Source organism: Aotus nancymaae, unplaced genomic scaffold (genome assembly GCF_030222135.1).
Source record: "Aotus nancymaae isolate 86718 unplaced genomic scaffold, 86718_ANA_hifiasm-v0.15.2.pri h1tg000040l, whole genome shotgun sequence".
Lineage (NCBI taxonomy): Eukaryota > Metazoa > Chordata > Mammalia > Primates > Aotidae > Aotus > Aotus nancymaae.
The window spans coordinates 91,170,959-91,184,400 of record NW_026988454.1 but is presented as its reverse complement, the minus strand read 5'-3'; the positions used below and the strand labels follow the sequence as shown (position 1 = coordinate 91,184,400).

Here is a 13,442-nt window from a genome sequence, read left to right as displayed (position 1 = left end):
GTGGGAAAAAGTCTTTAACATTTCAGAGGATCTTGAGGTGTTCATAGAAACTGTGGTATGTGGGAATCAAAGTAGGAATGAGTGGCCAACCCGCCGGGGTACACCAGAGAGCCCACTTCACTTTTCTTCCTGCCAATTTTATCACATGTACAGCTTTTCAGGCTTGCCATTCTATTTATACATTTGTTCGTTTGTTTCATGAAAAAATAATAATAAAGCAGATGTGAGTGTATGACCCGTGTCAACATAACTCAATGCTAAAAAATATACTTTATTAATTTTGAAAATATTTTCTTTAAAAATAAAAATAATTCATAAACACCATCACATAATCACAAACGGAGTCTAGGTGTTCCCTAAAACAATGCAGATGCTAGAAAGTTTCAGTTATGCACTAGCTGCATATTGATTATAATTGCAAAGAGCCATAGTTGCATAGGATGAGAATCTGAACCAAGAGAAACAGAATGAAAATTATAAATTAATAGCAATCTTACATATATTCACAAAACCTGAATGCTGACAGCGAAGAGATTAAAATTTTAAGGATTTTTACTCTCATAGTTTAAGTTCATATGTATGAATAATGTTTTTTGTTATCAAAACACTATGCTATGAAAGGCTCATTCTGATGAGATTTTTGTTACATAAACTGGCAGGATTTGGGATATTTTAGGAATGATAATAATAGCTGACATTTGCTGAGTGTCCTCTATAACAGGCAGAGAGCTGGTCACTGTGTTGTCGCTTTTTTTCCTTATAAGAACCCAATGATGGACCGTATGATCGCTGCTTTATGGATAAACAAGTGAAATTCAGAGAGATTAACACAGGCAATAGGCAACAACACTTGGATTCCATGGTCTGACTATAAAACACACAGTTTTCTACTGTACTAGATTAAATGCAAAGTAGAAGAAATATTTCCATCAAAAATTAACTTTAGAAAACAATATTTATATGTAGTAGCTTTTAAACCATTTAAGCCTGAGGCTGCAATTTTTTGAATTTTTGCAATCAGACCTTGACAATGACCTTGAACATTAAAACATAAAGAACTTCCACAGGCTTAGCATTCCAATAATGGAACACTAGGCATAAATAGGTATAATATATATATATTTTAATATACCCATATGTTTGTAAAAATAAACATTTATATATAGTTTATTTGTATATATGTATACATGTATAATTATGTGTGTATTATACATATTACATGTGTAATATATATGTAATGTTATTATTACATATTACATATTATTATACATATATACATAAATATGTGATATTCCGGCATCTCCAATTCAGATATAGATGAAATTTCATATATTAACTTTATACACTTGTTCAAGCAATTTAAAACTAAAGTGTCTGATTTGATATATAACTTTTTAAAACATTTTTTAATAGGGCACCCAAAAAGGGGCTATGTCCAAGAAATTGCCACTCACTGCAGAGATGAATGAACGGAAGGATGGATAGACAGGTGGGAAAATGGATGAGAGGGAGCAAAGGAGTCAATAAGTTTTTATAAGTATATATAATGTACTATAGATAAATCAAAGCTAAGAATACACAACTAAAATATCTTGATGAACTAGTAAAATCTTGAGTTTGATATCTGTGATAACAACACTGGAAAGGATACTGTCTTAATAATAGAAAACTTTACAAGTATGCAACATGATGAGTTAACTATATTCTATAGACATTAATTTATGTTTGCCATGCAAAATTAGCATAAATTTAATGACCTAGGCCATGACATAGAAATTCATTTCATTTGTGTTTTCAAGGTATCATAAATAACCAGTTTAAAAGATAATATTTTAGAATAAGCTACAGATCATTTTGTACACATTACAAAATGTGTCCTCTCATTAAACTTCCTGGCTCAACCAGTGGTCAAGCACAAAGAAAGCACAGTGTGACCAAACCAGCATTAAACCAGGACTAGAAGACTGGGGTCCTGTCTTTTTTTTATATCTAAGTAACTACATTAGTTGACCAAGTGATTGAGCCTCTCTGGGCCTCATTTTCTCATTTGGAAAATGAGAGAAGTAGAATAGATTATCTCTATGTTAGCCTCTAGTTTGAAATTTCTGTTATAACACAAGTTAGACATAGGATTATAGATATATATATAAATTAGCCTCTTAACCCAGACACAAGAAAAAGCTATGGCCTCAACCCACTGAGGAATTGATAATATTCAATTTTCATTATATATTACAAACTGTAAATCAGACTAACCAAAATGAAAACTCTGTTTTTCACAAAACTTGTGTTCATCTCAAATTCTAGATTATTAGGAAAGTGACCAATTCTCATGGAATACTGGCCATTAACCTTCAAATGCAAAGTGTTAAATTTTCTACAGAATAATTAATATACTGTATGATACATGAAACAAAAATAATTCATACATTCTAGGTCACTCGGAGCACTGGCCAAGTGATATGGTTGATAAAGTCTATGCAGTGGCTAAAAATTATAAATACTAAAGTGAAAAAAACAATCATTTCCACTCATTTCTATAGGATAAGATAACATAGCATGAAAAATATAGCTCCTCATACAAATAGGCAGAAGAAAATCAAGACAAAAATATTACCACTATAAAAAAGAAGAAATGCAAAAAGTGAATACCAAAATCTTTCAATTAATATTTTCAAAAAGGTATTGAGTTTTTAATATACAAAACATTAAGTTCACAGAAAATAGTGATAAAATAGTACAGATGTAAGAGTACAAGTATGAGTCACAAAAGGAAAAGAAATGTAACTGTGGCTACTTTAGGACAGAGATTAAAATAGCATGGCACCAAATAGAGTCCCAAGTTGACATTTTGAAATCCCCCCAACAGAAATATTTCAAAGAAATTCTGTTTCCAACCCACTGTCCCCAGAAAGGCTTTGGTCACAAATTTGGTTAGCCCTTTGAAGGCTCCTGGCTCGACTTAGTAGTCAACACCAGAGCTGAGCGGTCCAAAACAGGAGCAACCAGACATGTGTGGCTATCAAGCATTTGAAATGTGGCCAGTCTAAACTAAACTATGCTGCCTGTAATCCCAGCACTTTGGGAGGCCGAGGCAGGTGGATCACTTGAGACCAGGGGTTCGAGACAAGCCTGGCTAATTAGCATGGTGAAACCCCATCTCTACTAAAAACACAAACATTAGCCGGGTATGGAGGCAAACCCCTGTAGTACCAGCTACTTAGGAGGCTAAGGCGTGGGAATCACTTGAATCCAGGAAGCAGAGGCTGCAGTGAGCCAAGAAGGAGCCACTACACTCCAGCCAGGGCAACAGATCAAGACTCTGTCTCAGAAAAAATAAAAATAATTTTTAAAATGAACTGTGATGCAAGTACAAAATATACACCCAATGTCAAAGACTTAGTACAAAAAAATGCCAAATAGCTCACTAATAATTTTTATATTGGCTCCATGATGAAATAATATTAGGTTAAATAAAATACATTACAAAAGTTAATTCCTCCTGCTTCTTTTTCCATTTTGAATGTGGCTACCAGAAAAAAAAAAATTTAGGTTGTATATGTGGCTTACATTTGTGGCTCATACCATTATTTCTATTTGACAATGCCAAACTAGAGAATAAGGCCAAAAAACATCCTATTAAAATATAATTATTAAATACTAACTTAAGGAGATTGGGTTCAAAAAAAGACACAGTTTAAGAAAGCAAAAAAAAGGGGGGGATCACGAGGTCAAGAGATCGAGACCATCCTGGTCAACCTGGTGAAACCCCGTCTCTACCTAAAAATACAAAAAATTAGCTGGGCATGGTGGCGCATGCCTGTAATCCCAGCTACTCAGGAGGCTGAGGCAGGAGAATTGCCTGAACCCAGGAGGCGGAGCTTGCGGTGAGCCGAGATCGCGCCATTGCACTCCAGCCTGGGTAACAAGAGCGAAACTCCGTCTCAAAAAAAAAAGAAAAAAAAAAAGAAAGCAAAAAAAAGAAAGAGCTGTACCATATGGAAATAAATACAAATTTAAAAGATAAATATAACATGGAAATAATCAGAAATGTAGAGAGTAAACTGTTCTTTTTTTTTTTTTTTTTTTTTTACAGTTTCTCTCTTGTTGCCCAGGCTGGAGTGCAATGGAGATCGCACCACAACCTCCGCCTCCCAAGTTGAAGCAATTCTCCTGCCTCAGCCTCCTGAGTAGCTGGGATCACAGGCATGCGCCACCACACCCAGCTAATTTTTTGTATTTTTAGTAGAGACAGGGCTATGTTGGTCAGGTCGGTCTTGAACTCCCGATCTCAGGTGATCCACATGCCTTGGACTCCCAGAGTGCTGGGATTACAGGCATGAGCCACCCTGCCTGGCCGGTAAACTGTTCTTTTTAACTGCACTTTGCTAACCAGCCAATATCTAATTCAGAATCAATTTTTTCCACTTACATCATTTCCAGCCTAATTCTTTCTCTAAGAATTCTCAACTCTTTCTGATTTTCAAATAACTATTTCTTAATGAGCAATAAATGGGCCACTTCAGTGAATTATCTAAAAATATCTGTAGTAGGCCCTCCAGTAGTTCCTCGAATAAAATTCCTTCCTAACAACGACATAGAAAGGAACATTAAAAGCAAACTCATCTGAATATTACTTCACAGAGGCCACTCTGAAAAGCCTCTACCTTCATAAAATATTAATCATCTCAGAAGAGTCAGCAAGTTTCTGTCACTTTTCTAAACATGCCATACATTTTGGAAACATTCTGCTTTCCCTATTTTTTTTTTTTTTTTTTTTTTTTTTAACCTGTAGTATTGAAGCAGAAAATCAAACACTATGGAAACCTTGAAAACATCAGTATCATCATGCAAACAACCATGCTTTCTCATAGCACCTAAAAAAGCACAACTCAACCTAGAACTTCCATAGCTGTCACTCGCAGAAGTGTTCTTTTCCCCTCCCTTAACTTCATCAGGGGTTCTTTATTGAAAAAAAAAAAAGATATCTTTTATGACAGTACCCCATTTACCTTGCAGACTCAGAAAACTAATTTGTCAGGTCTCCAATGACAACTGAGGGACCACAGAAGCCGCCATGGGGTTGACATCCGGAAATGGCTTGTTTAATGAACACTGAGAAATTAAAACATCAAGTGCACACAACAAATAAAATTGGATGGGACATCTAACAAAAGCTCTCCATTTTATGTAGGAGGGACCACACGACGCCGTTTTGGAGACCCATCTCAGAGGCCCCCACCCGCTGCCACGGGAAGGTCAGACGCACCAGGCTCTCCCGGAGGGAGGCAGGAGGGGGAGCCTGGGCAGGATGCTGGAGATGGTGCCCAGCAACTCTGGCGCGCTCGCTTCCCGGGCTGGAAACCTTGGCCCAGGCTCAATCCGTCTGAGCTGGGCCAGTCCAGGCCACGCGCCTTGGAGCCCTGAGAATCAAACAGGGACAGCCTCGACCCTAGGTCACGAGAACACCCGGGGTACCGGATCTCCGCTTGCCTGCCATCATCCCGAGCGGCTTGGCTGCTGGCTCATCTGCCCGCACCGTCCGCCCCGCCGACTGAGCGCCCAAACAAAGCACACAGAGGCGCAGAGCCAGCGCTGTTGGAGTCTTTTATTGTGTTCTGTCACCGAGGTCGCAGCCCCGAGCCAGGTGGTTGGTTACCAGCCAAGCGTGCGAGCGCGCCCGCTTCTCCGGGGCTCCTGGGTGCCACCCGGAGGTGTCCTGTGGGTAGAGCTGGGTAGAGCCGTCACCCCCTCCTGAGCGGCTGGTCTTCTCAGAAGGCGGCAGTGAAGGTGGCAGTGTGGACAGCACACCGCAGAGACAAGCTCAAGGAGACCACACAGCACTGCACGGAATGCATTAAGCAGAATATGAAAGAGCTGGACCTGAGAGCTGGGAAATGGACAGACCACAGGAGAAAGGGGCGTTTCTCTGGAGGAGAGAAACCACCAGAGAACGCACGAAGCGCAGGGAAAACAGTGCAAGCAACAGAAGCAAGAAAGATGTGTTTTTTCCTTTCTCGAATTTTGCATTGTCACTCGGTGAGGGGAAAGGGAGCCTTTTACCTTCTGCCTCAATGCAAGACAGGAGCAGGGCCGCGCCCAGAGCGGCAAGCACTGGGGGAAGCCTGGTCCGCATCCTCAGCCTCCGAGCTCACAGTGGCATGAAGAGATCTGCAGGAGGAAGCAGTGATCGCATCAGAACTGGGTCTGGGCAGGCCTTGAACCAGGTTAGAACTGGAGCCTGGACCTAGTCCAGAACCCGACCAGATCTGCCTTAATAACCACAGGGCCTACCCCAGTACATAATGGGCCTATTGTGGAGCAGTGGAAGTCAAGTTGTCTACAGAAGTTTCATCATAGCCCTAGGAGGAAGTGCACGTTTAAAAAGGGTCCTGTTCTCCTAGAGACTGGTCCTGCTTAGCATCCCGGGTGAAGGCCTTACCAGCCCCCACATGACTTCATCCTGCCTGGGTAATGGCTAATTCAGAGGTCACTTTATCCCTGACTCAACTAAATATCTCTTCCAGCTGGGGATTTTATTTGGCTGCTTTTTCCTAGCTGCTGAACTCTTTAGGTAACTGTACTTCAGTGGTCTCAGGGTAGTTTGGAAAAGTATAATAAACCTTTTTAATTCTCTTTTTTCTTCATTTTGTTCTGCTTTCAAATATGCAGCTCTTTAAGATCTGAAATGGATTACACAGAAATATGTAAGGACCAGCTGAAACCTGACCCTCCTGCTGTGTTCTTTTCACATCTGATAAATCCTTTACCTGAGATGAGGGGAAAGCATCTCCAAAATACATAATAACAAAAAAAAAGCAAAATGGAAGAAGCAAGGCACCCTTGTCTGTTTTTCCCAGGTGTTTTAAAATAAAAGTTATCAATAATAATCTTTATATTTAACTATTTAAGCTGGGAGATTTTAAGTATATATGCCCCAGAGGAGAATATGTTCTGTTCTGATTTTTCCTGATTCTGTAATTAAATTCCTTAAAGACAAAGAATCTTATTCATCTTTCTGGTTTCCCAGCACGCAGTAGGTGCTTAAGCCATGTCTACAGAATGGAATCTCCTAAAATAGTCTAAGGTTCAACCCAAAGACAAAAGCTACTAGCAAGGAACTGAACTGGGAAGCTGCCAGTGGCAAAACATAAAAAGAGTTGACCCTGGGGTACATAAATTATTGTAAGGCAACAGCCTAGGCCTCAGTAAAAATGGAGGGGGTAGGAGACTGTCCTGCTTGGGAATACAAAACTGAGCCAAAGGTTGAGGGCTCTTTGAGAAAAGAAACGGACAATCTCCAACGATGACTTTCCAAATTATTGGCACAAAGCATGAGGGCAGCTTTCCTCAGCCTGAGTGTAAATTGCATTTTAAATGTCTGATGAGCAGGCGTGCCAAATTGCCTGGAGCTCCTTTTTATGAAGCCAAGATTAAAATTTTGGCACTGCTCTGGGTATCTAAGGGGTCTAGCAATTTCTTTCTTCCTAATTAACAATTGTTTGATATTTCTAAGCCTCTTCTACATCCGTGAAAAGCAAGAGGTGACACTGGCCCATTGTTTCAGTCATCTGGCCTTAACTTTGCTATAATTTCCAACTCAGTTGGCAGTCGTGCTCGCAAAAAGTTAAAGGCGGACAATCGACCCACCGAAAAGCTGTGTGCAGATTTTTTTTTTCTTTTAACAGCTGAACTCAACAAAAACCTGAGTGGAAACACTTTTGCTGGGTCTCGATCGCCACCTATCGGTTTCCCCGGCTCAGCGGCAAAAAATGAATCATCTCGCACCAGGATATCGGAACGCAGTTAGCTCAGCTAGCCAGCCAAGCATCCCGTCCCCATATGTTTAAAAAAAGAAAACGCTTTCTCTTCTTTTTAGCCAGAACATTCATTTGAATGCTTAGCAACACTTCATTGAGCATTCTCAGACATAAATATCTGAAAGCGGCCGCCCCCACGTGGCAGCGAGGATTCCCTCACTTCACCTCCATGAATAAAAAGGGGACTCGTCCCCTTCTGCCAACTCGCCCCCTCCCAATCCCCCGCTGGAAGAAGCCAATTCCTTAACTCCCGCGTCAAGTTAAAAAGAAAATCACACACATACACCCCGCGTGCTCGTCGCCTACTTCTCCTACCCACCACGACCTTGGCATTAGCCGAAGGAGAGCTTAACGTTTATTTCCTTTCCTGCCCCATCCCTCCCCAGCATTCATTAGAAGCCTACGGAGTCCGGGTCCAGAGTCTCCCCGGCCCAGAGTCCCGGAGAGCCCTGAACTGATCACTGGAGGGCTCCCGAGGACGCCCGCTTGGGGGTACCTGCTCCGCTCAGTGAACAGTCGGGCGCCTCACGCTTTCTGATCCCCACAAGTCTAGGACTTGAGTGGAAAACCTCCGCGGAGATCTCTCAGACCCCGAATAGGGCCTCCACCAAAGCACCCGGGAGGGAGTCGGAGAGGGGGCTTTCGCCAAAAGCTGGGGAAAGTCCGCCAAGAACGAGTCCCCTAGTGCTGGCCTAACCCACCATCTCGGATGCTCTGAAAGGCAGGGGAGGAAGGAGCCAGAACACTCGACCAGGAATCTGCCTCGAGATGCCACACACACCCTCGCAGCCTCGACGAGCTGCAGAGCACTCAGCAGGCTCTCCAAAGAATTCCGCACCGTGCGTCACCAGAATACCTTCCGAGCGCCCCCGCCGCACGCCTGCCCTCCCTGACAAATCCACCGCCGCGAGATCACCAGGACCCCGCAGCCCCAGAACCCGGCGCGCCCTCCATTGAAATCGACGGTATCTATGGATGAAACTCCTCTAGGAAAGAAAATACTGAACAGGATGCTTTCCGCGCACACAACCTTGCTCACCTCTTAAGAAAAGCAGCATTCTCCTCTCTCTCGAAAACCCAAAGAATCACAAAATCCCAGCATACAAGGCAAAGCTCAAGCCCATCTATACTATTACAAGTCCAAAGCGTCCTTGCCCAGGATTCTTCACCGCTCCCAGCAAGGTGCAAGCTGGACTCCGTTTCCTTATGATGCTGTTTTAAGGATGGGTTGGGGGAAAGGGGACAGAAACCAGACTGACCTGAGGCGGCGGCGACAGGGAGAGGTAGCGGCGGCGACAGCGGCTTCCCGGCTTCGGAGCAGCTGGCGCTCCGCGTGGCCCCCGCACGCCCCGGCGATAGGCGCTGCGCTCCGGGAGTACCTGGCGGCCGCCGGGGCGTGGGCAGCGGCGGGGAAGTCCGGGCGGAGGCGGAGGATCGCGGGAAGAGCGGCGGGCGCGGCAGGACGAGTGGAGACCGCCTGAGCCTGCAGCTGCCGGCGCGCGGACGCGTCTGGGGCGGTTCGCCCTCGCCAAGTGGGAAGAGACTCCGCGCCGCGGGCTACTTAATAGAGGGCTGTTCCCAGCTCTCAGTTTACTCGGTTACGAAACGCCTGAGAAGGTGGACGGCTGCCACGGGGTGATGTATGCTCCTCCGGCGGTGAAGGAGGTCCACTTTTGGGAACGTGTGCATACTTCGAGCATTCCTTCGGCGTGAGGTGGCGATCGCCGTAGTAGCAGCGCCCCGCCGGGGGGCGGGGAGGAGGGAGGGAGCGGAGAGGGGGACCGCCGCAGCCGCGTTCGCTGCCAAGGGAAGCCGCGTACTCCGCCACTTGGGGCGGGCCGGGAAGCTCAGGTTTCTCTATCCGTACGATTTCTTTAATGAATTTTTCTAAATTAAGAACAATGGGGAGGGGAGCGATTCCCACTTTCAGAAATACAAGGATACGTAACCCATTCACCCCCAGTCCTGCCACTCTCCGGCCTTCATCATCACCACCTCCACCTTCCTCCCCCTCTGTCCTGGGTGCACTTAAAACCGATTTACAGGATTTCCATTAACTAACTGTCTGTGCACGCGGCGCGCCTTCTGTCTTTTTCAATCTCCGAGCAGCGATTGGAAACCCGGACAGCCGCCCGCGCGGGGCTCAGTGATGGGATGGCTTTCCCAGTCCTCTCTCGCTCCCCTGGTGCTTCTGGACGGAACTGGGAAGCTTAATTTGAGCCAAGAGAGAGGGAGAGGAAAGCTATGAGACTCAGAAGTCCTCAGAATAGGCAGTCGCTCAGGAACAAGTTCTATCCACGGTAGAAACTTCTCACCCGGATCGGAGCAAAACCTGGCACCGGGCGGAGGCTTCGGACTGAAAGCTCTGCCCTTAAAACCTTGCGGGTCAAAGGGGCGAGGAGGAGTAAGTTTGAAACCCCAAAGCACCCCTCTACACACACTACTGGAGAAGCCAAATTGGGGGCTGATATTCGGCCAGCACTGTCGCCTCTTCTGACAGTCCCCTCCATCCTGGCATCCTACCCCTTGTTCCTCGGCTGGGACTCTGGTACTCAGGGTTGCCTAATTGTACAAGGCGCACGAGAGGAAGCTACGAGCACTCACACCAAGAAATCAGAAAAATGCTACTGGAGAGGTTCTGATTATAATGTCTGTCCTCAGTCAGTATAGGCCTTGCACTGTTTTGGCCTCTTGAAGCCCAGGGGTTACTCCTGTGGGGAGTGGGGAGGAGCGTTGAACAACAAAGGATCGGGGTGGGGCGCAGGGCCAACGATCTCTGGATCTGACGCCCGCCACAGTAGAATCGGAGGGCATGGCCCCAGTGTAAACTTCTCTTCCCTATTGGCTCTGACGTCTGCGAATTTGGCCTTCCCTCTCCACTAGGCGTGATAGCCTCCAAACTTGCCTTTAGAATGACAAGAACTTGTGGGGCGCTTCCCTTTCTGCACCTCTCCCCACAGACACGCTGTCTCCAGCAGGAGCCGGCGGAAGCCAGAGAGAAGAGAAGAGGGAGAGAATGAAGGCAAGTGGGAATCACCGCCTCTGCACATTCCCTAAGCACACAGCCCACTCGAAGTCCAGCTGGGCAGCTCGCACAAAGAGCCTACACAATGCACAAGCTTTCCCCCCTCCAAATCCTCACAACCCGGGTGTCTGACAAACCCCTAGTGCGTGAGCGCGTCCCGGGGATGGAACAGCCGACCTTCTCAACGCTGCACCCAATCAGGCTTGCAGCCACATTGCCCTGATACCAATGAGCCCCGAAGCTATCTACAGCAGATGCCTGCACCCAAGCCAACCCTTCACTCGCCTTCCCCCCACCACCGCACCCCCCAACCCCGCCAACACGCAAAGCGCAGGGAGCCCAGTCCAACCAGGCTTACAGACCGCGCGTGGACTGGTGGCAGCCGCAAAGATAGAGCCTGAGAGCAGAGAAGTACCTCAGGCCGCAGTGCAGGTACCCAGTAGGGCTGCGTCCTTGGCCTGAAACGCCAGGGAAGCCCCCGGGACAACCACACCCCGTCCAGAAAGGGAAAAGCAAAGAAAAACTGCTACTCTGCACGCCAGTCCAAGCTGGCTGGTGTTTGCATTTCGGCCCAGATGTTCTCTCTCTCTCTCTCTCTCTCTCTCTCTCTCGTGTGTGTGTGTGTGCGTGTGTGTGTGCGCGCGCGTACACACGCATATGCGCGCACTTTTCTTTCTGTACTTGAATTTGTGTGTGTGTGTGATGGCGGTATTGTTGACTGAGGAGCATGTAACTCTGAATGTTGATTTTTGTTTGTTTATTTGTTTAAAAAAGAGAACTCTTGTTGATATGGCTCCCAGCTGCAAATACATCTATCAACCCCAGAATTAAGCAGATACCCTCCGGGGATCCAATGACAGTCACGGACTTCCTTTTCCTGCTGCTGGAGGCCGCAGACTGAGTGGAAGAGGCATCTGTCCCCGAGGGCACGCACACAGCACTCTCCAGCCAGGAGCAGCGTGCTGGGGACCCGCCTGGGCATCTTCTCTTGCTTGAGGCATTCTCGCTCACAGATTTAATGTATCTGAAAACAGCTGCTGCAAAGGAATGTAGTTAACACAAACCACCACCTGCAAACGTCCTCTCTAGCTCAACAAAAAGGATCCTTAGGCAAAACTTCCAGAGTAGGCTGAGAGGAAGAGGAAAGAGAGGACTCCCGGGTTGGAGACTACGCAGATTCCTCCAGAAGCTAATTCAAGTACACTTACTCCCCGGGGACGCGAGTGCAATTCAAATGCGTACAGAGAGGCGCTCCGGAGGCCTCCTAGCATGACGTTGGCATTTTGCCCCTGGAGCCTTTACTCTAGACTCCTAGTGTGGTAAACGGTAACGAACGCGTAACCCTCTTCCATCCTGCCCCTTTCAATGGTGCATCCAGTTCCTAACACCCTTTGGAATCCGTTAACATTTGCAATAAGTTGGTGATATTCATTGACTGAGGAAGAGCCGGCTGGATTCATTCCGTTTGGTTGCTCCCTGTGGTTTTTATTCCTCGGGCGATATCACGGGATCTGCTTCCTACGCTCTTCCTCTGTTGGGCTCCCACCTCTTCACCCTCTGAGTCCTGGGCTCCCGGCGGTTCCGAGCCTTCAGATTTCTTGTCCGACAGCGCGATCTAGTGGTCAGCGCTAACCCTGGCGTCGGAGGTCAAAGTTACAAACATAAAACGTAGAGCCGGGAAGTTGTTGACAGGTTTACAAGTCTTGGGGTGAGTTTTAAAAAAAAAGTTTCATTCATGTATTTGATTCTCAGAACTGAGAGGCGGCAGGATGGGAGAACGAGTAGGGAGAGGGGCATCAACTTTCTTCATGCCGTTTAATTAGCTGCCTACAGAAATTCTTGCCCCAAGGCTTCCAGGTTCTGCTCAAGTTTCTTCAAAGAAAGGGTGAGTTTACAAGGGAAGAGATATGATTTCAGGAAGAAGATTACAACCCCCCTAACATCTGTAATCTTAACTTCTTCAAAGGCAGTAGGGACCTCTTCACTGATTTGTTTGAGGTCAACTTAGCTGGCATTCCTGGCAACAGGTGAGACAGTTTCTAGAACATTTCCATTGTAGGTTCTGGCTGATTTGTGCAGAGGGAGGGGAAAACTTCATCTGAACGTGTACTATTTCCCTGTCTCTTAAGGCTGGCCCCAGTGTGAGCTGTGAGGGTCTTGGGTGAAGAAAGCTCTCACAAGCCGCTTGGGATAAAAGGGTGAGGAGAGGAGACAGTGCACCAGCTGCTCTGATTCTCAAAGATAGAGAGACAGCCTGATCAGCAAGAGTCAAAAATAGTGTGTCTGAATCCTCTTCTTTCCATCCCTGTTGCAATTCAAGTCAACATACATTTAATGAGGACCGTCTATGTACAATGCCAAGCTCAGAGTAGCTGATATAAAGATAAGTAAGACAAGGCCTTGCTCTCAAAACTCTATCAAGTAACACCTGGGACACCTGAAGCAACTTCACATGTGTGGCTTATTTAAATCTCCCAAGATTGTGCCCTCAGAATGTTTTAACATTAAAAATGAAAAACCACAGACAACCACCCTCTCTGCACTAGCAAAGCTTAGGAATCCTGAGACCAAACCAACCTGAAAGGAAGGAAGGGGAC

General features: G+C 45.9%; 1 protein-coding gene across 2 annotated transcripts in view; it reads right to left on the bottom strand.

Moving 5' to 3' along the window:
* Positions 1-9,356, bottom strand: part of COL12A1 (collagen type XII alpha 1 chain) — a 121,965-nt gene extending 112,609 nt beyond the window's left edge. For both annotated transcript variants that reach the window (XM_064360915.1, XM_064360913.1), the window contains exons 1-2: positions 9,080-9,356; positions 6,064-6,171 (exon numbers count right to left, since the gene is read on the bottom strand). In XM_064360915.1, the coding sequence (XP_064216985.1) occupies positions 6,064-6,136 (73 nt within the window). In that variant the 5' untranslated portion in view covers positions 6,137-6,171; positions 9,080-9,356. The remainder of the gene's footprint in view (positions 1-6,063; positions 6,172-9,079) is intronic.
* Between the last annotated feature and the right edge of the window lie 4,086 nt (positions 9,357-13,442).